General features: G+C 38.5%; 2 protein-coding genes across 6 annotated transcripts; one reads left to right on the forward strand and one right to left on the reverse strand.

The window, feature by feature from the left end:
* The first annotated feature begins 370 nt into the window (after positions 1–370).
* On the forward strand, positions 371–6204 carry cdo1 (cysteine dioxygenase, type I). The gene is made up of 5 exons (XM_078251056.1): positions 371–624; positions 2017–2094; positions 3091–3248; positions 3827–3996; positions 5231–6204. Exons 1-5 carry the CDS (start codon positions 455–457, stop codon positions 5258–5260), a joined length of 606 nt encoding a protein of 201 aa, XP_078107182.1. The 5' UTR covers positions 371–454; the 3' UTR covers positions 5261–6204.
* A 7345-nt stretch (positions 6205–13549) lies between these two features.
* On the reverse strand, positions 13550–25864 carry cep78 (centrosomal protein 78). 5 transcript variants are annotated; one of them, XM_078251060.1, is made up of 16 exons: positions 25718–25864; positions 24313–24581; positions 23933–24108; positions 23566–23638; positions 23354–23457; positions 23018–23192; positions 22782–22895; positions 22327–22391; positions 22097–22199; positions 21046–21148; positions 20756–20798; positions 20484–20621; positions 20248–20325; positions 19592–19773; positions 16385–16550; positions 13550–15018 (listed from the first exon to the last, which is right to left on the reverse strand). In XM_078251060.1, exons 2-16 carry the CDS (start codon positions 24572–24574, stop codon positions 14422–14424), a joined length of 2379 nt encoding a protein of 792 aa, XP_078107186.1. In that variant the 5' UTR covers positions 24575–24581; positions 25718–25864; the 3' UTR covers positions 13550–14421. The 5 variants fall into 5 exon arrangements, with proteins under 5 accessions (XP_078107186.1, XP_078107185.1, XP_078107183.1 ...); XM_078251059.1 differs by having other exon boundaries at positions 16391–16550; positions 23345–23457; XM_078251057.1 differs by having other exon boundaries at positions 23345–23457.
* Positions 25865–27205: the final 1341 nt, after the last annotated feature.

A 27205-nucleotide genomic window follows, 5' to 3' on the forward strand; every position in this document is an offset into this window, starting at 1 on the left:
CAAAACATTTCTTAATACCATTCAATCTTATGCTCTCCACATGGGTGGAAAACTGCCTCAGTGAGAAAGCGAGAAGGGGGAGGTTGTGTGACAACGTGGTGGAATTGGACTCAGAGGATTAGTCCAAGTTCTTAATGTGTGGAATGAGTGCAGATTTTGATGAAAACATGCATAATAAAAAACAGAAGTTATATATTTTATATAGAGTAAATGGTAAGGTAAGATCCAGCCACATATTTTAACAATAGTTCCTTATGTGCTAATAACAAATGTATTTAAATTAGACTATGTGCTGTGGGAGTTCACCTTGTTTCATAATGGTACAGTCCAACACCAGCTTGCTCCCAAATTGAGGCGCTAGCCTATAAAAAGTAAGCCACTGCAGAAAGTTGGTAAGAGAAACCTTTTGTTTTAACTGAACAGAAATATCTGCGAAATTACCTTCTGCCGAGAGATGGAGCACACCGAGGTGGTGAAGCCAGAAACTCTGGATGACCTGATCAAAATCTTGCATAAAATCTTCGAGAGTGACAGCATCAATGTTGAGGAGGTCCAAGGCATAATGGAAGCATATGACAGCAATCCTCAGGACTGGGTGAAATATGCAAAGTTTGACCAGTACAGGTAAAAACAAGTTTGCTTGATAATGCTTCTGATTTTTTACAGAAACTTATTAATCAAATATAACTCATTTATTATGTTGATGCACGTTGCACTCTGTAGCCTTACCTATCACCTTGGCCTAGTGTGTTGTTTTAACTCGTTTAAACTAGTTTATTTTCAATCACATGTTTACTGGTGTCTGAATTTTATGTCTGCTGCTCTTACTTTTTTATTACAAAAAGCACATTTGATGGCTGCTCTAAAAAGTCAAACTGCACTTGGAAAAACAGGTGAATATAATGAATGTAGGATAGGTTGTTTATAAAGTTTGCAAACTGAATTTTTAAAATCCATACAATCAGTTGTTAAATGTCTATAATTTAAAAATCATCGTTCTTATATTTTAATGAAAACCAGCTGTTGTTTTCATACAGAATAGCTCTTTTTTTTCTTCTTTCTTCTTTTTTATACGAATAAAATGTTTGTTTAAATATATGCGAAGAAAAACCCGACTTTCTGCAGAATTCACATTAATGCAGTCTATTTAAAACGGCACTTATACTTTGAGCTAATAACCTCATACAACAGTTTGTGGTGAATGCTTAACTCTGCAGTGGGGGGTGGGGTGACGACTTCTCACAACAAATTTTGGGAGCTCTATTCAAAGGTTCTCAATAGCTCCAGTGTTTTGATTAGTGAGGGATCAATGGAGGGAGGGTGAGTGGGCCATCCAATCAACACTGAGAACGGACACACACCCGACTGGCTAGCACTGTCTGCTGTCTACCGGCGGGCGGGCTGCAGCTGCCTCCAACATTTGGAGACTGAGTATCGACAATATTTAAAGACCAAGCAATGACGCAGACTGGCCTATATGATATGAGTAGGTTATCTGTATGGGAAATAAACTGAACAAACACTTTATTGGTATCAGTGACCCCTTGTCCATCTGGATTTTAGTATATATATATATTAATTAAATATATTAATTAAATATAAATAATTTAGTGTGTGTGTGTGTGTGTATATATATATATATATATATATATATATATATATATATATATATATATATATATATATATATATATATATATATATATATATATATATATATATATATATATACATACATACATATAAATGGAACTTTCTATTATTATTATTATAAAACTTTATAATGCTTGAATATTGGTGCTCGCATTGAGATTTAGCTTTTTCTTAAAATGATTGGAATTAATTATTCAATGTAAAGCAGCATGTTTCTACTGGTTTGTTTCATGTTTCAACTTTAACTAAACATTTACGTTTAATTTACAACTTTTTACAAAAAGCTCTCCTTGGTACTCCTTTGAGACTTGTTCAATGCCTGTATGTCTCCCTGTGTGTTAAAGGAATCGTCCTCTTTTGCAGGTACACAAGGAACTTGGTTGATGAGGGTAACGGAAAGTTCAACCTCATGATTCTGTGCTGGGGAGAAGGCCACGGCAGGTGAGATGCTTCCACATGCATAAGTATAATTAATATGGCAAAAATAACTTTAACATGGTCATTGGGGTGGTGATGGCGCAGTGGATATGACACATGCCTTTGGTGTGGGAAACCTGGGTTTGACTCTCAGTGTGATACATCAACTGAGCAAGACACTTAACCTCTAGTTGCTCCAGAGGCGTACAACCTCTGACATATATAGCAATTGTAAGTCGCTTTGGATAAAAGCGTTGGCTAAATGTAATGTAATGCTGTTGCTTATTGGTTGTAAAATACAATATTATCAGATTGAAGTTTTGCTCATTTTAAGTTTGTATCAAGGTATTAGAGATTACAGCACATTTAAACCTATTACACCAGTTGCTTAAACTCTATTGCAAATTCAAGTGATTTTCTCTGGCAATTATTGTGTCACGTTAATAGAGATAAGAGAGTCCAATGTTCTACAGACAGACGGAAAGGTTGTGTAAATAGACTTTATTTGATGATATCTATCGCATGTAACACTTTGTCAGCAAATGTCACCTGAACACCGTATAACAGTATAGAACAGTATAGAAATGGAAAGATTCCTTTCAATCAAGTTTGTTATGAGTTGATAATATCAATGTCTTAATAATACTGATTACATATTATTTGACAAGCAGCTGGCACAAACATACATTAAGAACTAATGGTTACAAACATGACTATTCTAGTGGTAGGACAAACATATTTCACAAGAGCATCTTCCACATTTTATGTAATTGTTATGGTTTATTACTTAGAAGATTCTAATTTACATTATATTGTGCATGGATCTGGTATCTGCCAGTCTGGAGGAACAGTCAGAATTTTATAACACAAGAAGAAGAGATCCAGAGTTTTGAAAACTGTCTCACCTTTTGACCAAATCCCAGAAATACAGGACAGATTTGGAATGTTGCTTTTGGTCCGAGGGTCATGAAGATGACATATTCTGACACTGTATGCTTTTTGTTTCTTTACGATTTGCAGTAGCATCCACGACCACACAGACTCCCATTGTTTCATGAAGCTGCTGCAGGGTCAGCTAAAGGAGACGCTGTTTGAGTGGCCGGACAGTAAATCACAAGGAGAAATGGTCCAGAAGTCACAGAGAATTCTCCAAGAAAACAAGGTTGCTTACATAAACGGTGAGAAACCAGACAATTGTTTTGTTTCTTTTCTTTTCTTTTTTATTAGAGTTGGCCATTCGGTATTAGAACGTCTTGATACTATTAATACTTGTGTGTGGGGGGGTAAGGTGAGAAACTGCTTCTAAATATGGTGAAACATTAACATTATTATGCTGTGTTCAGTGCAATAGAACAACCATCCTCTACATGTTCTGTCCCACATGAGATATGTATTATCTCTGAAATGCCGACTGGCTTCAGTCAGGAGTCTTTGCAGCTGTGTAAAATGTGTGTCACTTATTACAGCGCAAAGTAATACCAAAGTTTCCAACCTCTGCAATTATGTAATGCCAAACTGGTCTCACAGGCGGTAACGGCCAGTTGTTACTTTACAATGAATAGTATTCAGGTCTCCTCCCCCCAAATGTCTGCAGACTGAGTATTTCCCCAAAGCCAGCAGAGCCCTGGTGTAATGTTTGGTCTCAGTTATTGGATACAGCACTGTCAGGAATGGCCTATGAGCCCCATTTCACAGCATTCAAGTTCCAAACGCTGTCTAAATGAATGTTTTTCATGTGTGTTTGTGCATATTCTAGACTCCATTGGCCTGCATCGTGTGGAAAATGGCAGCCACACAGAGTGTGCAGCCAGTTTGCACCTGTACAGTCCCCCTTTCCAGTCCTGCCAGACCTTTGACCAGCGGACGGGGCACAGGAACACCGTCAAGATGACCTTCTGGAGCAAAAAGGGCAAGAGGACTCCATTTGTAAGGGAGTTTTTATGGCTTTAATACATACTTATTACAATTTACGGTAATCAAGGAGTATTTCTTGTTCTTTGGACGCCCCAAACTTTGCAAAGTCAAATTCTGTAGGAGGAATTCATGAAACTGTAAATGTGGGAAATGAAAACCCAGAGATATTTGATGGTATGGCAATATACACAGTACAAAAAAACCTTTTGCATTTTATGCAAAACACTAACATCCTAAAGTAATGGCACTGTAGATGTTAACAACTGAACGGAGAAAGGCAGACTCCTTTATTCAAACCTCTCTTGTTGAAGATAACCAAAACGGTACTATAGAAGCCAGAAATATTTCTTTCATATTAATACATAACTGCAAGTACACATCTGTTAATGTAATCATTCTTACTTTAGATATTATCACATATTACCACCACACATAGGATTACTACAAACAGTTAATTGAACACACATACTTCCTCACCCCTTGCCTTAGGAGCAGGAAATGCCAGGTTTTTATAGCATTTAGCTACTCTCATTAAGCACAGCCTATAAGCAATTAAAGCAGCACCCCTTAAGGTTTCAGGGATTTAATAGACCTTTTCTATTTCTTTACCATTACATGTTTCCAGTTGCTGCTGCTCAACAAAAAAGTTCCTTTAGCATGCAAGAAATGTTAGTTTTTTTATGTTCAGGGAGAGTAAAATGCAATTAAGTCCAATTAACAATTTAGATATAATGTTTCCTTTAAAATTGTAATCCAAAGACCCGCACATAATTTAAAAAATAAAAATTACAGACAATGAAAGTAACACAAAGAAGTAAAAACAAGAGCACGTACAGTATAGGAATATTTCTGGCAATCAACAACAGTGGTCTTATCTGAAATCAACAAGTTGTATAAGCATACCTTGTCCATAACACTGTCAAATCTGCATTGGATTGCAACACCAAACAGAGGAGATAAGATGCAGTAAAAGTGCGTAAGTGAGTGTAAGTACACAACGAACTTAACTTACTATATGCCCCTAGCTCTCAACAGTTGTTGTGGTCTCAGGTTGGGGTTTTTTGGGCCGATGACCAATTAGGTGCTGTATGCATTGGAAAACGTAATTTAAATCTAAATTTGAACCCTGACTTTGAACAATCCTGATTTAGCTTTGGGCAAGACTTGCTTAAAAGACAAGATACTGTATATGTTTCATTCAGTGACTAGACAAGCTAACTTGTTCTGTTTTCTACTCTTCTCTTAGGAAACCACATTCTCACAAGAGAACAACTAATAGTCACCAAAGGAGGCTCCAGATGAGGAAGACAGTTGTGTTGAAAATGACAATGTTGTGAAATTGATTCAAGGGAAACTGCTGGGCAAGCGAAATGTGGACCTACTATGACTAAGCAACCCATTTAACAAATCAGGAGCAGGCCAGTTCAAAAGGACAACCCAGTAATTAGAATGGCTTTATCGCTGCCCAGTGTGAGCTTGGCAAATACTGATGAGCACAGGACGAATGCATGAATAGGCTTGGACATGGATTGAATCTGCCTTTTGTTTGCTAGGCCTGAGGAGACTCTTTTCCAATAACAACATTCCTGTCCATCCACGACCTGTGTAACAACACTTTTGTAAAATTATGGCCCATAGTCAAAGAGCTGAGCTTTGGCATTTTCAAAAAGGGGGGATATATTGTAATAGTGTTTAAATTTCATATCTCAAGAAAAGGAAAATGGTAAACGATGGAGCATTTTTATAGCTGTATTTACTGTCAATTTAGACCACTCAACATTGTCTTAACACCTGTTGAAAATTGTGATGATGTAACATTGTTTGTATAATCTAATTAACAAAAAGTTTGTATCATTTGCATTTGGAAAAAGAAATGTAAAGCTTTAGAGTTGTGTTGTTTTTAAAAGTGCTATGGTTGTAATTTATTTGCAGGGAAGAGAGTGTTTGAATCAGCAAGCTTCCGTGTTACTCCTTAATGTATTCGTACTTAAGTTTTGACCAAGAAAGTCTTTTGTATTATTAGCAGACAATATGTTCAGTTAAAACACATACCTTTTCTCAGGATTCTGGCATATTTTTAATTGTAGCTGTATTTATATAGTGTGTAGTTTTTACAGCATAGCATAGCACTGTCAAATGCATAAGTGATTTCCATGATGCAGTAAATGATAAATCTGGCCATAACTGTAGACCATTAAACACCATTACCCTTTCACAGAACTTGATTTTCTGTTGTCTTCATTTTTCGTGTTTTTGTAATAGATTATGTGTCTCATAATGTACAGTATGCAACAAGCACATGAAATGCACAGAGCTTGTTTGGTAGACCTGTAAAACCTGCAAACCTGCAAAAGCGTCAGTATCAAACACCAAAATAACAACCGATACGTGTGCCTTTTGGTGTGGGATGCAGTGTAAATGCTTACATTTGTTATCTTTAGTACCTCTTACTGATATATAGTTAATGTTGGCTAGCAACTTCTAAAGGTCCATTAATAGTCACATAAAAGTACATTAGAGCAGAGATATTCAACAGGGGGTCCTTAGAGTAAGTGCAGGGGGGCCGCCATATTATGTCTAAAATGTTTTTGAAAGTTTCTTTTTTCAAAAATGTCTGAAAATATACAATAATATGAATCCCACCTATTATTAAGAAAGATAATTTAGCCTATTTGTGAAAAAAAAATTTAATTTACACATTGAAGATAAGCTTACAATAGGTAAAGCAGCCACTATGGTAGCCATACAGTTTACCACTTAAGGATTCACTGTGCCTTCCACATATATGTTTAACATTAAAACATGATGTATAAATAACATATATCTATTCATTTTCATCCACCCGGCCCAGTTTAACATGCAACTTAATTTTATACAATATATGTACAGTAGTAGGGGGTCCCTACTCAATCTCTCTTTCAGCTAAGGGGTCCTTGGCCTAAAAAACATTGAAGATCCCTGCATTAGAGTAATTGTGGAAATTGTTTAACAGATAAGCTCTGCCTGGCGTCAGCCTGGCAAGCAAACTTATGTGTGCATTACCCTCTGTACTTTGATACAAAACAAATATTGATTGCTCAACTTTTTGTTAACTTGACCAATAAATATTACATTAACAAACATTAATCTATTCCTTAAGTATTGTAGGGTGTCGACTTTATAAACCAATGGCCTCTGGCCGCTTCAATGGCATTTCTTTCTTTTTTATATTGTCTTTTTGAATAATTATGTGAAAAAAGGGTAAATGCACTGTGTAGTCTATGATTTTTAAATGAGCTTACATAAGTAGCCGTATGTGGACAGGAAAGTCAGTAAAAAATGGTTGCTCATCAGATCTCCGTGCCTCGTTTGCAACAATATAAAATAAAGTCTCCAGTGACCGCAAGACAATGAAATTGAGTCAGCCCAGCTAAAAGTAGACAAGAGGAATATCTACTCATCCAAACTGAATTGTGGCTGCATGCATTTGTGTGGCATTTAAAATGTAAATTCTGTACAACCCTGGATTTCACTGCCTTTATTCATGTCCCTTCTTGGTAAATTTCAGAACATCCAACCTCTTGTTCACTCATGCCACGAATGGGCAGTTTGGTCAAACAACAAATTACGTCATTAGTTACATTTCATCATTATTTGCATTTGCTGGAAGCACAAAGTGTATAGGGGGAGGTGAGTTTGATAAATAAATATCCTCAGGCTTTCTGTGTACATGGTGAACCATGGGATGGCCTACAGCCAGCGTTACGTAATAATGAAGCAACAACCTTGAATGCCCTGTCAAGGCACCTGTTTTATAAGAGGACGTGATGATTACCATGTGCCAAGCTGGATGGAAGCTGATCCAGAAGACCTTTATCTTGAACTGATGATAAATTCTGATATTTGGCTCGTTAATTTAGTGATAATGGTGAATCCTATCAGAAGATTAATTCTTCAGTAAAACAACAATCAAGTGTCAGCTGGGTGTGGACTCATCAACATGAATAACATACAGGGGGGTGTTGAGCTTTTTTGTGTTGAGACAAGGCCCGTTTTCAGATTGTGAACGCAACAGCAGAGCACCCGCCGTTAGCGTTCCATTGACAGCCATTCATTTTGGAGTCACTTTGACAGCGAATAACTTTACATCTGAAGCGTTTAAAGACTTCATTTGTCCATTGTTTATTTCTAAAGAAACACGACAATGTATAAAAGGCTCCATTACCTTGTATCTCACGTTATGGTTCCGTAGCAGGCGTTTTTGTAAAAATAGGCTAACGATTGTGTCATAACCACGCAACTTTCTGTCTGTCGCAGAGTAGACAAATTACCATAAAGTCAGGAGAAGCTCGCAGGCAGTTTCGACTTACATTAGCTGTTTAAGTTTAATTACTAATGTTAACTAGCATTTTAGTTAGCAATAATTAGCCTGTGCTTATGTTATCTCCTAACATATACCTACGCTCTCCGTCTCTGCAAGATTCGGAATGATTGAGATTTCTTTTGGCACAGCTACCAGAAGACTTACAACTTTGAGACAGGTTGCTCACGTCACATCTACGTCGTCAAGCTCAGTTTGAGGCTGCGCAGTAAGTAACGCTCAGCCATCACCGGAAAAGTGCTTCTAATAGACTTCACTGGTCTCAGTCATGGATGTATTAAGAGAACTGGATACAGTGTTCGGCGGGAAGCCCGGTACATTCCAATGAGAGTGCTCAAAAGCGCATAAAGCAAACATGGAGCTCGGCTCTTCCGCATTGTTGGCCCATAACGCTGGTTGGCTCACGATGGGCATGCGCACTAGCAACAATTTGTTTGTGTTGTCGTAGCAACCAGTAGCAACATGCGCGTTCATGAGCTCCTCTCTCGTGTCTCGTACAAGTGGCGAACTCATGAACTCGCCGTTTTCATTGTCTAAAATATTCACTAACGTTAAACATTGTGTTTTCGTTGTTCCCTAAATAAACGATAGATGTATTTAGCTAGACAACCAAGGAGATAATTAGATTTAATAATTATGTTGTGCTACTAGCTAGCTAATAACTAGCAGTTTCGTGAACAGAGCTCATCCATGGCTTCATCCCTCATCCACGTTACAACAAACTTTACAGCACACAGCCCTTGGATGTATCATAGGAGAGAACTAAGGCGATGTAATCATTATGTCTGTAGTAACGTTATGTAGCTAGGCATATAACTAGCTATGTATAGATCTTAATACAGTCATGCTAGCTACACCTGATGTTAGCAACTAGCTAGCTAGCCGATAGCCCACCAGTTTGGGAAACGCTAATGACGTTACATCCACGTAGCTAACAGGCTTTACAGCATACATACATCCCTCGGATGTATCATAACTTCATAAGATAATACCATGGACGTATTAATAGAACACATGGTGAATTACAACCATTAGCTATATCCATTATTACAGCTAGCTACATGAGCTCGGGAGAACAGTCATGTGAGCGGGCGGGCGCAGTCCCGTGGCTCTGCTCGCGTCAACTATGCGCGTTCATCATGCCAAATTTAATAATTCTGGATTCGCTTCTAGTGAATGTTAAAAACGTGACGTTTTAAACAAGGACCCTTTCAGTGTTCGGGCTGGTAAGTTGATATACCCAGAAACAAATTATCCGCTGAAATATAGACGTTTCTTTCGCCATGCAAAGTCTATGTGAAAAGTCTTTCTGGGCCATGGGGTGCAGTACCACCGTTATCCGCTAAGCCCATGGTGGCTTTTAGACTTGACGCTCTTCCTGGGGGCTTGGGTCTCAGTGGAAGTCTACGGCGTCGTTTTGTCCATTTCTTTAACTGTCTATGTTTGGTGGCCGTCATGTTGAATGTAAAAAAAAGGCTGCTTGCCGTTGCTGCGCTATCGTCATCGTGTAAAGCCCGCCTCAACGGTTGTGATTGGTGCCTCGATTTGGAAAAATTGGAAATGGGCTTAAATGGGCTCTTGGCCATACTGTCTATGCTCTTGGTCATACTGACTTGCAGAGCAAATCTCAAATTTGCCTGAAGTTCGTCAGGGTTTTCCCAGGCTACAGAGTTACTGTAGCTTCAGAGCACTTGCTTTATTTACATTTGCAAACCTGCCCTCTTTTAATGACTATTTAAAGTCAATAACTTGATTTTGTTTGTCAGTGTTTCAACTGACATGAGCAAATACAATTTTCATGTGTGAGTGACCTAGTCCTTTTAATTATTTGACCAATGCCCATGCAGTTCAATGCACTTATCATTTGGCGCCATTGGAGCTCACAAAGTGAGCAGATGCAGTCAGACATACTGCTAATATAATATGTTCCATCACAAGTTGCATTTTTAAAGGTTAATTTTTTTGGGCGTTTTAGGCCTTTATTTCCACAGGACAGATGAAGACATGAAAGTGGAGAGAGAGGGGAATGACATGCAGCAAAAGGCTGCAGGTCGGAGTTGAACCCGCAGCTGCTGCGTAAAGGAGTAAACCTCTATATATGTGCGCCTGCTCTACCAACTCAGCTAACCCGGCCACACAAGTTGCATTTTTATGTTACTTTTCATGTGGTGGTTCCTTTATATTTATTTTATCTAGCTGTTGTTCATACGGAGTTTGAATGCACTTACTGTAAGACACTTTGGACAACAAGAATGCAGAATGGATGTAATTTTCTCAGTGTAGATGTTGACCTTGGATGATATCTCTTGCTGGCACAGATAGAAGAAGGTTTGGCAAGAAGACTAGCAACAATGGTTTACTGATTTTGTCTTACTGAAATATTTGGAAGTGTGTCAGTTTTCACATTGGGTTTCTTTTGTTGTTTGTTGACAGCTTTGTCACACCATCTCCACTTTGATTTTTTTCTCTTTGTCCTCTTTTCCTCACACACTGTTCTCTGTTAGCGCTGCTACAGTAGGCTCCATATCTGTGGAGCAGCTATAGTTATGGTAAAGATAATAAAACATGACAGCAATTTTCACAGTTTTTCTAACCCCTTACTTAGTTCTGGCGGTGCTGAAAGTGCAAAGTAGAGTCTGGGATTGTTTCCTGTGATGATAACGATAAACCAGTGTTGTAGAATCTCCTAGGAAACCGAAAGAAGCGGAAGAGCTTTGATTATTTACTTATCGAAGCAGCCTCAGTACATTGATAGTGAAACACTCATTCATCCAGTACTATCAACATTGTGTGGCATGACACTAGTGATAAAGCCCTTGTTCTGCACCTTCAAGGCATTTCAGATTTCCAATTCTATTCAAATACTTGAACATTTAAATTCTGATGATTTTGATTTTTCAAATACTTCCATTTGTGGCTTTTTCAAAATGGTGAATCAATCCAACTTTAGGGTTAAAGGGTCAGAACCAAGCCCCCAGGAAGAGCGCCATGTCTAAAAGCCACCATGGGCTTAGCGGATAACGGTGGTACTGCACCCCATGGCCCAGAAAGACATTTCACATAGACTTTGCATGGCGAAAGAAACGTCTATATTTCAGCGGATCATTTGTTTCTGGGTATATCAACTTACCAGCCCGAACAATTAAAGGGTCCTTGTTTAAAACGTCACGTTTTTAACATTTTCAAGCAGAGCCGCGGGACTGTGCCCGCCCGCTCACATGACTGTTCTCCCGAGGTCATGTAGCTAGCTGTAATAATGGATATAGCTATGGTTGTAACTCACCATGTGTTCTATTAATACGTCCATGGTATTATCTTATAAAGTTATGATACATCCGAGGAATGTATGTATGCGGTAAAGCCTGTTAGCTACGTGGATGTAAGCATTTCCCAAACTGGCAGGCTATCGGCTAGCTAGCTAGTTGCTAACAACAGGGGTAGCTAGCATGGCTGTATTAAGTTCTATAGCTACATAGCTAGCTATATGCCTACATAACGTTACTACAGACATAGTAATTACATCGCCTTGGTTCTCTCTTATGATACATCCGAGGGCCGTATGCTGTAAAGCTTGTAACGTGGATGAGAGCTGAAGCCATGGATGAGCTTTGTTCACGAAACTGCAGGCTAACTGCTAGCGCTAGTCAGTAGCTAGCTAACTAGCTAGTAGCACGACATAATTATTAAATCTCCTTGGTTGTCTAGCTAAATACATCTATAGTTTATTTAGCTAAGCATGTAAACAATCGGGAACAACGAAAAAACACAATGTTTAACGTTAGTGATTATTTTAGACAATGAAAACGGCGAGTTCATGAGTTTGCCACTTGTAAGAGACACGAGAAATAAGCTCATGAACGAGCATATTGCTACCGGTTGCTAAGACAACACAAACAAATTGTTGCTAGTGCGCGTGCCCATCGTGATGTCATGGGCCAACAATGCGGAAGAGCCGAGCTCCATGTTTGCTTTATGCGCTTTTGAGCACTCTCATTGGAATGTACCGGGCTTCCCGCCGAACACTCTATGCAGTTCTCTTAATACATCCATGGTCAGAACGCTCATAAAGACAGAGTTAACTGAACTGACCATTTTCATTAGTCATTTCAACTTAAAAGGAGGAACTTCTGCTCTATGGCAGCTTCCCAACCCTTTTTGTGCCAGGGACCAGTATATGCATAAAACTTTTTTCAGGGAACCAATGAGACGCTAAGCGATTACAAGGCTGCAGCTGAAAGAAACACATTTTGATCTAGGCTATTTATTGTTTATGTTTTGGATGAAATAAAATGACTGTTATAGCACTTGAAGCATTTTCAAGGCCCGGGCCGGTACTAACGGGTCCACAGACCTGTCCGGGGACCAGGGGTTGGGAATCGCTGTTCTACGGAATGACTAGGAACACCACACCCCAGGTTTGCAAACCAGAAAACAACAACTTCAGCTTCCTGTTTCCATAAACAAGCCTGGGTCTGCCACCTTTTCTACAACTCATAATTTCTGTTTTTTTTCTGAATTAAGAGTAATTGGATTCAGATATCTCGGCCTTCGGGCCTGTGTCTTTTTCGCCAAAATTCCCTTTCTCCATGTGACTTGCAATTGTACGTAAACTACACATAAACAAGCAAATTAAGAGTGTGACAAATCACAGCATTTCCATCAAAATATATCAGTCTTAAAAAATATCAGAACATTATTTGCCAAGCTCTTTGAGGAAAAAGTAGCACAAAAAAACAAGAACCATAACAACAATAGAAGATTAGGTAACACTGAGAAGACATTAAAAATGAAAATACTTGATGCACTCCTAGTCACCTTTGCAGAGCTGTACTGTTGGCTTTTACTGCTGTTTGGTGCTCACCTGTAATGGATAACACGCATATTCCAAAAGAACAGTGTGTCCTGCTGTAACCCACAGAAATCATGCTTTGGTCCCATTTCTTCGTCTCTCAGGACACAGGTCCAAAAGAGACCGTAAACAGCAAAATGTAGTAAACAGATTTTGGTCCTGTTAAGGGAGCTTATGTACATTTTCCACAAAAAAAGTTGTTGCATCTAGAAAGTTAGTAGACGCAGGTCCAAAAGTTTCCTGGCACAACAGTGCACATAGTGCAGTGGTAATAGGAAAAGTCTAGCAACACGCAGGAATGAGAATAAATACTTACGTTCAGTAAGCAGTCTTTCAGGGTTTGTGTCACAACACATTGATTTTATTAGTGAACATTTACTTCAGTATTAGTTGTTAGTGTTGCATGTGTTAATGGCATAAACAGGGTATATCAGGGTCAATTTTGAAACTCTTCGGAATGTGAAATTCACAGGTAAATTAGAGCAATATACCAGTTTCATAATGCACTTTGATGGTGCATTTCTAACATTTCCAACTTTGAAGTGACAGACAGCTTTTTCAATTTAGAAGCTCAGAAACACATTTTGAAACATTGAAGACATTTATTTGAAAATATAGACTTTATGGAAGTGCAGACTATCCTAACATGAACAACCAATGAAACAATCAGCATTCACCAAAAAAAGATAAGGCATAAAAAGAGTAATGGTACACATCAAGAATCACAGGATCAAATTGGGAGGAACTTGATTTGCTGATTTGAAAAGGGGACTTGATTGAGGTGGGGTTAGCTTGGAAACCCAAATATCTACTATCACAATTTACTGAATTAAAGTGTTTTACTGTACATACCCCCTGAGTGCAAAATGCATCTGCAAAAAAAAATGGGTAAAATGTAAAAACAAAAATATACATAGCATTTTTTTCCACACATTTGTCTCAATCCATAACAAAAATTTGGTAGGACATTCAACTCTGTGATTTGGCTTCAATGCAACAAGATGATTAATTAACTTGTCATGCGCTCTCCCTTAAATGAAATATGTAAGATTGAAGATGTACAAATTCTCTTGCTTCTTCCAAAGTTGTTAAAAACAAATCTATACTTGAAAAAGAGATGTATACAATCTACATCATACATAAGAAGTAACAGAAAGAACTTAAAGGAGAATGCACTGAGATCAGACACAGAGAGAGAGATTTTTTTTATATTTCTCGAGTCAGTGGGTCAGAAGGATTCATCGTCTGACTGCCCTGCCAGAGCGCCCAGAGACCTGATCTGAGACTCCCTTCCAGGAAAGGCTTTTCCCTCGGACCCTTCTGACCCTGACTGACCAACTGTCACTAACCTTCTCATTCTCCTGTTCCCTGACCCCACTGATCCCACAGACTCTGTCCTGTCACTGATAATGTCACTAACACTTGATCTTACCGACAATCCACCATTAGACCCGTTGCTATGGGAAGAAAGACTGCGAGCATAGCTGTTGTTGAAGCTGTATCCATGGGAACCGCTGCTTCTGCGAGAGTTGCTGTTGCTCTTGGGGTGGCTTGGCGGAGTCTGAAAAGCTTGACTAAGGGAAACCTTATCAAAGGATTTTTGGCTACGTAAACTGTGCTCAGAACCGGAGTCATGTTGGGTTTCAGGCTTTGAATGTGTATCTGGTTCTCCACCTACACCAGGGTCTTCTACAGGTCCAGAAGCCTGAATGAAGGTCACATCTAGTGGCCTGTCTTCACGCAAAAACTCCCTGACAGATGATGGAGATCTGGGAGTGGTGGTCTCAGTCGGTCTACCAGGGGGAGCAGGCAGGACGCGGCCTACCTGAAGACAGAAATTGGAGGTTTGAAGAGAAAAAGGGAACAGACACATTTTAATGAACCTCTTCATTAATGGGATACAGCCTATGAATTTAGTGCTACTACTAAAGACAACTCCAGTATAACAAATCAACAGAAGACCCAATAATATAGGCAATCCTCAAAACTCAGGTTAATAACCAAGGTTATTTATTTGTGATTATTGGAGATAATTTGGCCTATTTGTGAAAAAACACCATTTAATTTACACATTGAAGATAAGCTTACTATAGGTAAAGTAGTCACTATGGTAGCCATACAGTTAGGCTTAAAGATTCACTGTGCCTTCCACATAAATATAAAATAATATATATCTATTAGTTTTCATCCATCCGGCCCAGTTTAACATGCAACTCAATTTTATACAATAAATAAAAAATAAATATATACATATATACACACACACACACACACACACACAGTAGTAGGGGGTCCCTACTCCGTCTCTCTTTCAGCTAAGGGGTCCTTGGCCTAAAAAACGTTGAAGAGCCCTGCATTAGAGTAATTGTGGAAATTAATTGCCAACTATTTTGATAATCGATTAATCAGTTTGAGTCATTTTGTTTATTAAAAAAAAGAGTAAGATTTCTCTGATTCCAGCTTGTTAAATGTGAATATTTTTGATGACAGTAAACTGAATACCTTTGAGTTGTGGACAAAACCCTCTGTACTTTGACACAAGGCAAATATTGATTGCTCATTAACTTGACCAATAAATATTACCTCAACAAACAATCTATTCCTTACGTATTGTAAGGTGTCGACTTTATAAACCAATGGCCTCTTCAATGGCATTTCTTTTTTATAGTCTTTTTGAATATGTGAAAAAAGGGTAAATGCACTGTGTAGTCTATGATTTTTAAATGAGCTTACATAAGTAGCCGTATGTGGACAGGAAAGTCAGTAAAAAATGGTTGCTCATCAGATCTCCGTGCCTCGTTTGCAACAATATAAAATAAAGTCTCCAGTGACCGCAAGACAATGAAATTGAGTCAGCCCAGCTAAAAGTAGACAAGAGGAATATCTACTCATCCAAACTGAATTGTGGCTGCATGCATTTGTGTGGCATTTAAAATGTAAATTCTGTACAACCCTGGATTTCACTGCCTTTATTCATGTCCCTTCTTGGTAAATTTCAGAACATCCAACCTCTTGTTCACTCATGCCACGAATGGACAGTTTGGTCAAACAACAAACATACGTCATTAGTCACATTCATCATTATTTGCCTTTGCTGGAAGCACAAAGTGTTTAGGGGGAGGTGATTTGGATAAATAAATATCCTCAGGATATCGCACTTGTTATTGTTTCCCAAACATTGCTTTACATACCCTTACCAAAGATGAAGCATCAGTCTTCGCCCGAACATCCCGATACTCTCCTCCAGTCAGTGATGCACCACCTAAGTGTGGTCCTACTGTAGAGGAGAGCTGAGGTCTTCCTGGAGGGTGGAAGTCTGACTTGTCAATTCCAGCCATTGAAGCTAATTGACCGAGGCTACACCAAAAAAAAAAAAAAAAAGGATGAAATCAATTAAAGTTAAGGGCACATTCATTCACTACTGAAGTATATGCTAAAATAATCTGAGATACTGAATTGGTAAATGTAAAAAATGCTACTTTATATACAGGTTGCCTTATTTCCACTGCAAATGTAAATTAAACGCCACTGAGATGCCACACCCATTTACATTAATTACTTCAAGATGTAATTATAGATGTTTATTACTAGTAGTAGATGCACTGGTCAAAGCACTGAATGGCATCAACAGCAACAAGAGTCTTTGCGCATATGGCTTGCTCATACTGTGATCTTCCAGTCATATAAAGCAATATTGCAAAATGATTAAAAAAAGATTTCGGTTGTGTGGACACCCTCCTTTAAGATGTTTTCAAAGAGTAGCCACAACAAGGTAACAATGGAGATATGGGTAAACGGAGACAATAAGTGCTGCAGAGTAAAGGGCTGTAAAGTATACTGGTGTGATTCTGTTAACTGGGTAAAAGGATAAAATAGTGGGGAACATGAGGAACAAATGAGTCAAAATAAAAGAATATACGACTGTCGGGTGTTTTTATCAATGCAGGAAACCCAGTAAATGCAGCTGTTCACTGTTGATGAAGGTAACAATGATGGCAGCACAGTAAGACATGGCCATGTTTAAGGACAATACTGGGTACATCCTGGTCCCCACCCATTTACTGCACCTTATGGTTTCAGAACAACTCAGCACCCCTAAAGATGAATCAAGGTAATAAATTCAAATCAATTATAAGTATTTATGACCAAACAAAAGGCTCAAATAAACAAAAGAAAAACTGGTGGTTCTGTCACAGTCAAACTTATCCTGTCAGAGTGAAACTCATTTGAACAGGGCTCAGTAACAGGTTTATAAATAAAGGAAGTCAACAGGACCAGAACAAATAGCCTGGTGTTATTAAAGGGCATCTCAAAATGAAACTGAAATCCAACATCACATCTACGGTAAAGAGTCAATTTACAAAAAGTAGCCCAGCCTTTTGCCATCTTACCCTCAGTCACACGAGAAGATGTCCTTTTCATCATTATGAAAACACAACAGACAGTTCCACGTTGACTTCTGATTATCATGCATTTCCAGTATAATAGACATTAACTACACAACTTAATGTGGTTTTCCATACATAGCAAATTTCATGATGTATCAAAATCAGGTCTTCTTTTTCTGTATCATTCAGTGATATTTTGGAATGAATATTACAAAATACATCTATTGTTACATTATCAAAAACATTTGAACTATGATAAATGATAAAGTTGATTAATCAAGTTAATCATAATAATAATAATATTACAGCTGCATGAAGAGATGTTTGTCTCGCAACAAAGCCTTGATAGACAGTATTATGGGCTTATCTCTGACATGTTAGCCAACTTAGAAAACTAGCAGACAAGGAGCAACACCAGTATCCCATTGGAGTTATGCCATTGGTGGTGATGGCGCAGTGGATATGACACATGCCTTTGATGTGGGAGATCTGAGTTTGATTCCCACTGCGATACATCAACCAATGTGTCCCTGAGCAAGACATTTAACCCCTAGTTGAGGGATGTGCAAGCACTGCCATATATAGCAACTGTAAGTCGCTTTGGATAAAAGCGTCAGCTAAATGACATGTAATGTAAAGTAATGTAAAATGTCCACCAATGTGCAGATGATGTTTAACTCTCATCCGTCACTAATTTTAGCCTTGCCTCATTTTGTGCTGAGCAGGTAGCGCACACTTGGCTTGTCTGAGCTTATTTACTTTACACAACTGCCTATGGTTTTCTATTGGGAGTTTGGGGTGATCTGTTTGGAGTCAACAATACAATCTTTGTGATACTTTGTAAAAAAACTAAATATCAAACATTGGCTACTTCTTTAATGCTAATTTTTTTTTTTTTTAAGATCAATTTTTTTTATTGTTTTTTATCATTAGACATACAGAGAAACACAAATTGAACAGGAACAAAAACCCTCTCCCACCCCCAACCCTCTGCGGTCTCGAGGAAAACAGAACAAATAAACAAACAGAAATCACACCTTGCCTAGTCACTCTCCTCTATTTGTTGTGGCACTGAGGTCATTAGGTCTGATATTTGTGCTGCTGTGCTTTTCCATAGGTTAATAGTCAATGATTTGGCTGTGTTAATCCTTGCTGTAGAGAGTTCAAGCATAACAACCACTGTTTTATACAAAGCGAGTGGAAGGGAGGCTGAGCCAGCGCTGAGCTATCATTTTCTTGGTTGCAGTTGAGCCGGCTAGGAAAATCTTCCTCTGTCTCCCAACCAGGTGTAATTTAGAGTCGTCATTAAGTAACAAAACAATCGGGACAGCAGGAATTCGACATCCTATCACATCAGATATTACTGATGTTTTATTCCAGAACTCATGCACCTGTTCACACTCCCAGACCATGTGCAGGAAAGTTCCAGTTTGTTCAGGTTGACAGAACGTGCAATAGGGAGTGGGAATGACTTTAGAGACGTATCTTTTCTGGAGAGTCCAGATGACATATGTTGAAGTGGATATACTGGTGATTTGGGTTTTATATAACATTTAATATGTACATGACCGTCAGCAGTTTTCTAATGTTGATTGACAAAATAAAGCAATTCTAAGGCATCACTTTGGCTTCTAGTACCTTGAAAAAATAATAGATTGTTTGATAATAACAATTGTTATTGTGGTCCTAAAAGAACTACATTCAAAACAAAATTAGAAGATAAAGGAACATATGACGAGGGAAATAGTGATTCAACAGTTTAATCAAATTGAAACAACTTTATATGGGGATTCTGTCAGAATGAAACTATTTTGAACCACGGTGTCACCGGGTGGGAAAAGCCAACGTGACCCAAATGATGGAAGAACTGAATGCCCAGAGATGGATAATGAAACTGAAAGTTGTGAAGTTAAATAAAGACATTCTTTAAACCACCTAGACCCAGAACTAAATTGGCACCGTCAAAGTAAAAAGAGAAATGCTGTACTGGCCAGGTTTAAGAATACTCACCCAGCATCCTTAAGGAGATCCAGGAAAGCATGGAACTTGGTAAATGAGCTCTCGATGCTCTCGAGGACAACCTCGTCTTCAAGAGCACCGAGAGCAGGTGGTGCTGATGCAGAGCCAGTGGCTGCCAGCGCCTCTGACAGGGAGAGGTTGGTGTCACGCAGACGGGCATTCTCCAGCTCATACTGAATAGAAACAAGAAACAGACAGAATAAAAGGGCATCTTGAAGCCAGTCTCTTGTTTGTTAATTTACAAAACCATTTATATGAGCATACAGTACTGTATCTCAGTCCCTGGGATGTCTGTTGGTTTTGAGACATGACAACATTGGGGGAAGTAGCCCTTTCTACATACCATCAAAGGAACTTTCTCACAATTTCAGATTGAATTGAATTTTGAGTTATAACGACCATAATTATCCAAAACCTACTTCAGTGTGGCTGACCAACCCTCAATTTATATAATGTAAACGTGTCATAACAAAGTTTGCTACTGACAAGATCTCGAAAACTAAGGCTATAACAATGTCCACGAACTGCAAGAAAAGGCAAACTGATGACTGCTGCACAAAACTCTCTTTTTTTTTTGCAGTAGAGGGAAACAGAATAAAAATAAATAACAGACAAAATCATGTTAGTATTTTTGAGATTACCATTACCTCCATGAGCCTTGACTCAGCTGTCAGCCTGGCCCTGCGCTCCTCTGCCAGCCTCAGACGACACTCTTTTAGCTCCATCTGCAGGGCATGCATCAGAACACACACACTAATACACAGCCTGCTCCAAGTTCTTCAAAGTAAACTGATGAAGTCCAAAAGCTTTCCTGTTGTCCTGTCTACAAAACTTAAAAGGTTCCAGAAAGTTTTAAGTTGGTAGGCAGCCTGATGTGACTAACCTGCATAAATTCAAACTTCCGTCCAGTGATCCTGTCCTGGAGACTGAGAGAAGATGGTCTCTCCTCCACTTCTACTTCTTCCTCATCCTCCTCTCCCTCTGAATCAGACTCCACAGTAACCTTCACGGTGGCTGCACCCTAATGAAAACCATGTATTTAAACAAATGATACAATGAAAACACAATTTGATTACACTTGGCAGGGTTCTGATCCCTTTTCAAATTTCAGTCATTTCTACAGTAATACACTTTACTTAACAAAAGGAAATTTACCTGGAAGCTTTGATCTATCACACAAACTCCAGGAGGCATACCTCTGCAACAAAGGCATCCAACATAATATTAGTCTTTGATTCACTGAGCGCCATCACAGCAATACCTGGTGAATGTTTTGTAAAAAAATAAATAAATAAAAAACTACAGTGTGTTCTCTTCTGGTTGGTTGACGAAACATGTTCCGTAAATGTAGCCAAAAACGGTTCAATTAATGTGGCAATTAAAATAATACATGTAATACATGTGAATACAGTGTTTTATTTTTGAACTAAATAATGTGTCCTCACCTCTGGCGTCCAGCTCGTGCAGCAGCACGCCAAGGCACACAACCGGAGTGGGAATAGGGCTTCTGTGTCAGAGCAACACCTGAAGAAGTTCCTTTACGAGGGGCTGCACCAGAAAGAGAACCATGTAAAGAACTGGAAATTCACAAACGGAAAACTTTAAGCCACACAGAGTTTTTCTGGGAACACTGGCTATTGGCCTCTGTTTTAGAACACACAGACAGGTAGTAAGGAAGCAATATGCTGTGTTGATCCATCTGGAAAAAGCAGGTTCTAAACATCACAGGCAAAAGAGAATTAAGGCTGACGAGTCCAGCTGAAAATTATTTTAGTTACTGTATCAGTTACGAGACATCCTGGCACTCGTCATCTTTTGCTTTTGATATTTACTAGAGGGTATCAAAACCCAAAGTATCTAAACGTGTTGGCTTTGGTGTCAGGCGAAGACCTACTAAATGTTGTCATATAATTAATTCTATTGAAGACATCTAAACCATATCAAACACTTGTTTGCACCAGTCAGCAGAGCTGTCTGGAGTAACAAAGGGAGAACAGGATAAAGTTCTTACCATGTCTCCAGATGACTAAAAAAGCCAAAAAGGTGAGAAGTCAGAAAAAGACAATATGGGTATGAGATAATAGATGCTATATAAAACAGAACCAAAGAAATCCAACACTTAAGGTTGTTCTTGCTTTTGCGCAGGCTGGAGACTTGCAGATTTGCATTCCAACTAAATACTAAACACCAAGTTGGTAGTTTGGGAGTCTGAAAATGTTAGATTGTTTGATGCTAGACAGTTTATGTCACTTACAGCAACAAAACTAGATCTATTTATGAGCCTGATGAAGTGCTGAAGTAAAACCTTTCCCAATGTTAATAAAATAGAAAAGATCAAATATATTTGTGCGGGCTGATTGTGTGGCCACCACCACAAATAGCTGTAGTACTGTATGCTTTGTCTGACTAGGGATACAATGACCTCAACTGAAATCACAGACTGGTGCCTATAATTAATGTAGCATTGTGAGAAACAAGAAAAATATATACATATACCTATCCTAAATGTAGTTTTTCCTCTGGCTGTACTGGGTAGTGCTCGCCTCTTTGGACCAGAAGTTCTCTGTGGCTCTGAGGCTGCAGGCTTGATCCAGCAGTACTACAGTACAACATTAGGAAGACACAAGCCATGGGCACAACTATGTAACAAATATGAAGCAAGCATGCAAATACACCACCATCATTCATTTAGACTTTGAATGAAGAAATTAACTCAGGACACTCACCTCTGGTGACTGTCCATGAGCATTCATCAGAACTTTCTCTAGTATAGTTTTAATTAGGACCTTGTCTGTAAAAGAATTTAAAAAAAACAAACATTCACCTTGAAAAAATATTTGTTGAGAGATTTATACTTTTTTTTTTTTTTTTTTTTTAGATATGTTCCAAATAATTATAGTACTAAATTAAGTATAGTATTAGAGAGCAATTATGGATTTTTTTCCGGTATGAAAACAACATACTGGTTAGGATTACTATAATGCAATACTATACTAAAATGCAATACTATACTAAAAATCTAACTGTGCACTAGCTGCGCCTAGAGGCTGCAATGTTTATTACACCCACAATACAAAAGTGATGTGTGGAACAAACATACCAATAACTCCAAATCATATTGTTCTATGCAGTGTGAAAAAATCTAGAAAATGTTATGACTTTGGCTGAGGTAGCTTCTTACCAATCAAAGGGTTACTACGAATATCCAGTACACAAAGAGCAGAATTCGTTTTCAAGGCTTCTAGCAAACGACGAGCTCCTTCGTTGGACAGACCACACCTCTGTAGGTCAACAGCTGTTCAACAAGTCACAAAACAGAAAACCTGAGCAAAATTCCTACAAAAAGGAAAAACAGCCGCTAAAAACAAACTTCTCTTTGTCTCACTGCATTTCTCTCAAACCCACACACCTACTAACCTTTAACCCAAAGGTCCTCTGCCAGTTCATGCGCAAGAGCAGCAGCACCCCGGTCCCCAATCAAAGTGTTACAGTTCAGGGTGACACGGCGCAGACCTCCCATTCCCTCAAACTGTGGCTGTCGATACCTCAGAGACTCTGCCCATGCAGTGCCGTGCCTCTGCATTCCCTGATGCTGAGAAAAACTTGCACTCTTATACAAATATGTATTTATTTATTTATTTTTTAATACAGCCCATTTTTGAAATAGGGTCTGGGTTTACAATTAATGATAAATTACACAAATTGGCACAAAATAGTATGCCAGGAAAAGTCTTCTTAAATTACATATTGCACCTTGATGATGTTGGCCATATGCTCTGCCCCTCTCCATGTGAGATTGCATCCTGTGAAATCTACCACCCTGATGCTTGTAGAATACTTCACACTTTGGCAAATGACTGAAACACACAAAAATGAAAATCACAAAGACAACATGCTCACGTACACTACAATCCTGAGAAGGCTTTCTGGACAATAAAAGGAAATAATACTGTAAATATACATACCCTCTAAGCCCTCATCAGAGATTGGACAGTTAGCCAAAGATAGGTTTTCCAAGGAAACACTTTTTGAAAAACCCTGGAATTAAGCAAAACATATAATAGTTTTTACCAAATTCCACTCTTAAACAGAGCATCCGTTTAAACCAATATTCACCCAGGTTGTATATTCACTACAGTTTATCGTTAGTTAATTCTCAACACTCACAGCTAATTGTCCCCACTGCACTGTGTAAAGAAAAAAAGTGAGGGGGTAAATGCTAATGAGCTTATGATTCTGTGCCAGTCTCTCTGAATAAGTAACAAAACAGCAATAGAATGGTTTAAACATGACCGTTTAGACTGCAAAATATATTCTCAGGCAATTGTTTACCTTTGTCAGGGTGATGAGGTCCCTCTCTCTCAGTGGAAGTCCATTAAGCTGCAGAGTCTTGAGGTTGGGAGAGACAGTCATACACTCTCTCAGGGCCTTGCACAACTTAAATGTCATGTCCTTAGAGCGAATGGCTGGGATCCTCTTCCTGAAGCTAGACTTATAGTACTTTCTATCTGAAATTGGTGGTCATATGATTAATGTTTAAATGCAAAATTGGTAAGTCATTTAAGTTTCAAATGTAACTTATCTTGTACATGTTTCAATAACATTAGGTATAAATTAATTAGTAACAAGTAATTAAGAGGGTATACATTTTTTGTTTAAACCCCCCCCCCACCAACTATTTATTGATGTACCAGGTTCACATTCTGCCTTACCTGCGTCTCCAGAAGCAAGACTGGCTTGGTATGCGCTACTTATTGCAATGTGGTGCAGGTGTTTGTTAATGCAGATAGAGTTGAGAATGGGTGGCCAGTCTGTGAGTTTGACCCTGTCTCCATTAAAGTCAAGCATCCCTTTGTCAAGGTTCATCTTAACAGCGGGGAGAGGAACCGATTCCTGTCTGGCACAGGCAAAGTCATAGTGTGCCATAAAGTCCTGGGCACCCTGCCGCCGAATGTGAGCACTGTCTTGAACCATCTTTGACCTAGGAAAAAAAAACTTTTTTTAAAGTCATTAGGCAAACGTTTCACTAGTCAGAATTATTCAAGAATAATAACACCATGAGATTAAATAATGCTCTGGTGCTGGTGGGAAGACTGTATTAAAACGTGATTAGACATTTCTTCCAGTGTGTGTGAAGTGTTTCTGGTCGTATTAGTAAATATTTTGATAGCTGTTACCAAAAATAGTTATTAGGGAAAAACTCAGGAGCAGCACAACTCATTTCACATACTGTATGTGAAGAAGGTTCGGGAGGCTATGATGATTTACACAACAGCTGTTACGTCTCCAGTCTTCTATGGAGACACAGCGTTGACCTACTCCTCTGCCTAAGAAAGGTTATGAGATTATGTTGGACGCTGACCTTAATGAGACCTGGGGTACCACGGTCTCAACATACGTAGCATGAGTTCGTAAGCTGGAAATTCCACCACAATAGTGGCTCCATATGCATATAGGGTAACACAATTTGATTGGTGTTAACTAAAACGGTAGGTAAATGTAGGAGTACATATTTTGGGTATACGTGCAGTTTAGTGTCCCAAATTCCCCATACAATGTCCTTAATTATGAACCTGCTAAACCACCTGTTTAACATGGGTTATGGTTACAGTTAGGGCAACCTGTCTCAAATAAGACCCTCATCGTTTGGGACACTCAGTTTTTGGAAAATAATTTGGGACACTAAACTGCACGTATACCCATATTTTGATAGCGTTGATATTACAAAACGATGGCCAGTAGTGAATACTTCTGTCTAGCCAACACCTCTTCAGTCACTATTTGGTCAACTTTCCTCTAGCTGAGATTACGGGGGTCACAGATTTCAATGTAACGCATGAAAGTCAACGTTAACCCTTACAGCAACTTAAAAGCGGACAGATAGTTTGGTTGGCTAGCATTAATTAGAAACTAAGTTGAAATGTACAGTGTAGCTTAGCTAGCTAGCTAGTAGTCAGCGGTAGTTCCGACAGTGGCGTTAGCAAGCTAAGCTCTTAGCAACCGTTGGTAATGAAGGAGACTTCGTTAGTGCTATTAACGAGCCGCGGCGGTCGTTTTTAGCTGTACTTTCATGCATTATTAAATAACATTTAATCGAACTAAAACAATGTAATATACCTTTCACATGAAGATTATATTGTCGTGGCACTGTTCTCTCGGTTGTCCTTGACCACTGTCTAGCTACTTCTATAGTTGTTGAAGATGTGGACAGTGGACAAGCGCTCAAAAGTGGCGCTGTTGTGCCCATAGGTTGTGCCCATAGACAATATAAGGTTGTGCCAGCAAAGCCTCGCCCACCTCTCTTCCTCACTGTGTTCTGTGTGAGTCCATCGAGAGCACTGCTGCCACCTATCGGAGCTGAGACACATGGGAATAGGCGGTATGCACACACCCTGGTATCTTCAATTATTATAGATGACTGTAAACTGTGTGACAATGCCAGAAAAGGGAAGGCTGAAGGGAAGGCTCCATTATTTCCATGCTGTGTTTAAAACTTATATAATTATATTTATAGATGACAAGAAAGTGTACAATAGGTTGTGTATGCTAAATCCATCTTTAAGTCATTCAAACAGTACAAGCATCAGTCAGAATTAATAAAAGATAAATGTATAACACTGATTAATGGGGAAAGCTGATCAATCTATCAATAAAATCTGAATTGTTTTATTGGCCAAATGTACAATGTAGCCTACACAGGAAATTTACTTGGTGGTAGAGTGCAATAAAACAAGAAAATTAAAAGTTGAAAGGTTAAGAAAAAATTGAATAGAAAACTTATATAAAGTTAAGAATGATAAAACAAATTTTATTGAGGATACTTTGTGGCATTGTATACAAGTTAATAATAATAAATATGCTGCAAAAGAAAAAAAAACTCAGAAAATATTGCCCAAAACAAACTCAAAAAAGGAGACCAAAACCTAAAAAAAAATAAAAAAGTTGGAAAAAAACTCAGAAAATATTGCCCTAAATAAACTCAAAAAAGGAGACAAAAACATAAAAAAAAAAAAAGTTGGAAAAAAACTCAGAAAATATTGTCAAAAACAAACTCAGACAAGGAGACCAAAACCTAAAAAAAAAAAAAATAAGTTGGAAAAAAACTCAGAAAATATTGCCCAAAACAAACTCAAAAAAGGAGACCAAAGGGGTCTGGGTGGGTCATAGTGTACTAGACCTGTCCCAGACCACCTGAGAGGTGGAAAAAAAAGTTGGAAAAAAACTCAGAAAATATTGACCAAAATCAACTCAAAAAGGAGACCAAAACCTAAAAAAAAACTCAGAAAATATTGCCCAAAACAAACTCAAAAAAGGAGACCAAAACCTAAAAAAAGAAAAAAAAACTCAGAAAATATTGCCCAAAAAAGCAGCAAAAAACAGTTTGTTCCAGATATGTGTACAAGATTTATGGGACAAACCACCTGAGAGATCTGGGTGGGTCATAGTGTACTAGACCTGTCCCAGACCACCTGAGAGGTGGAAAAAAATTCAGAAAATATTGTCCAAAACAAACTCAAAAAAGGAGACCAAAACCTAAAAAAAAGAAAAAAAAACTCAGAAAATACTGCCCAAAAAAAACTCAAAAAAGGAGACCAAAACCTTTAA

The sequence above is a fragment of the Sander vitreus genome, chromosome 5 (assembly GCF_031162955.1).
Source record: "Sander vitreus isolate 19-12246 chromosome 5, sanVit1, whole genome shotgun sequence".
Lineage (NCBI taxonomy): Eukaryota > Metazoa > Chordata > Actinopteri > Perciformes > Percidae > Sander > Sander vitreus.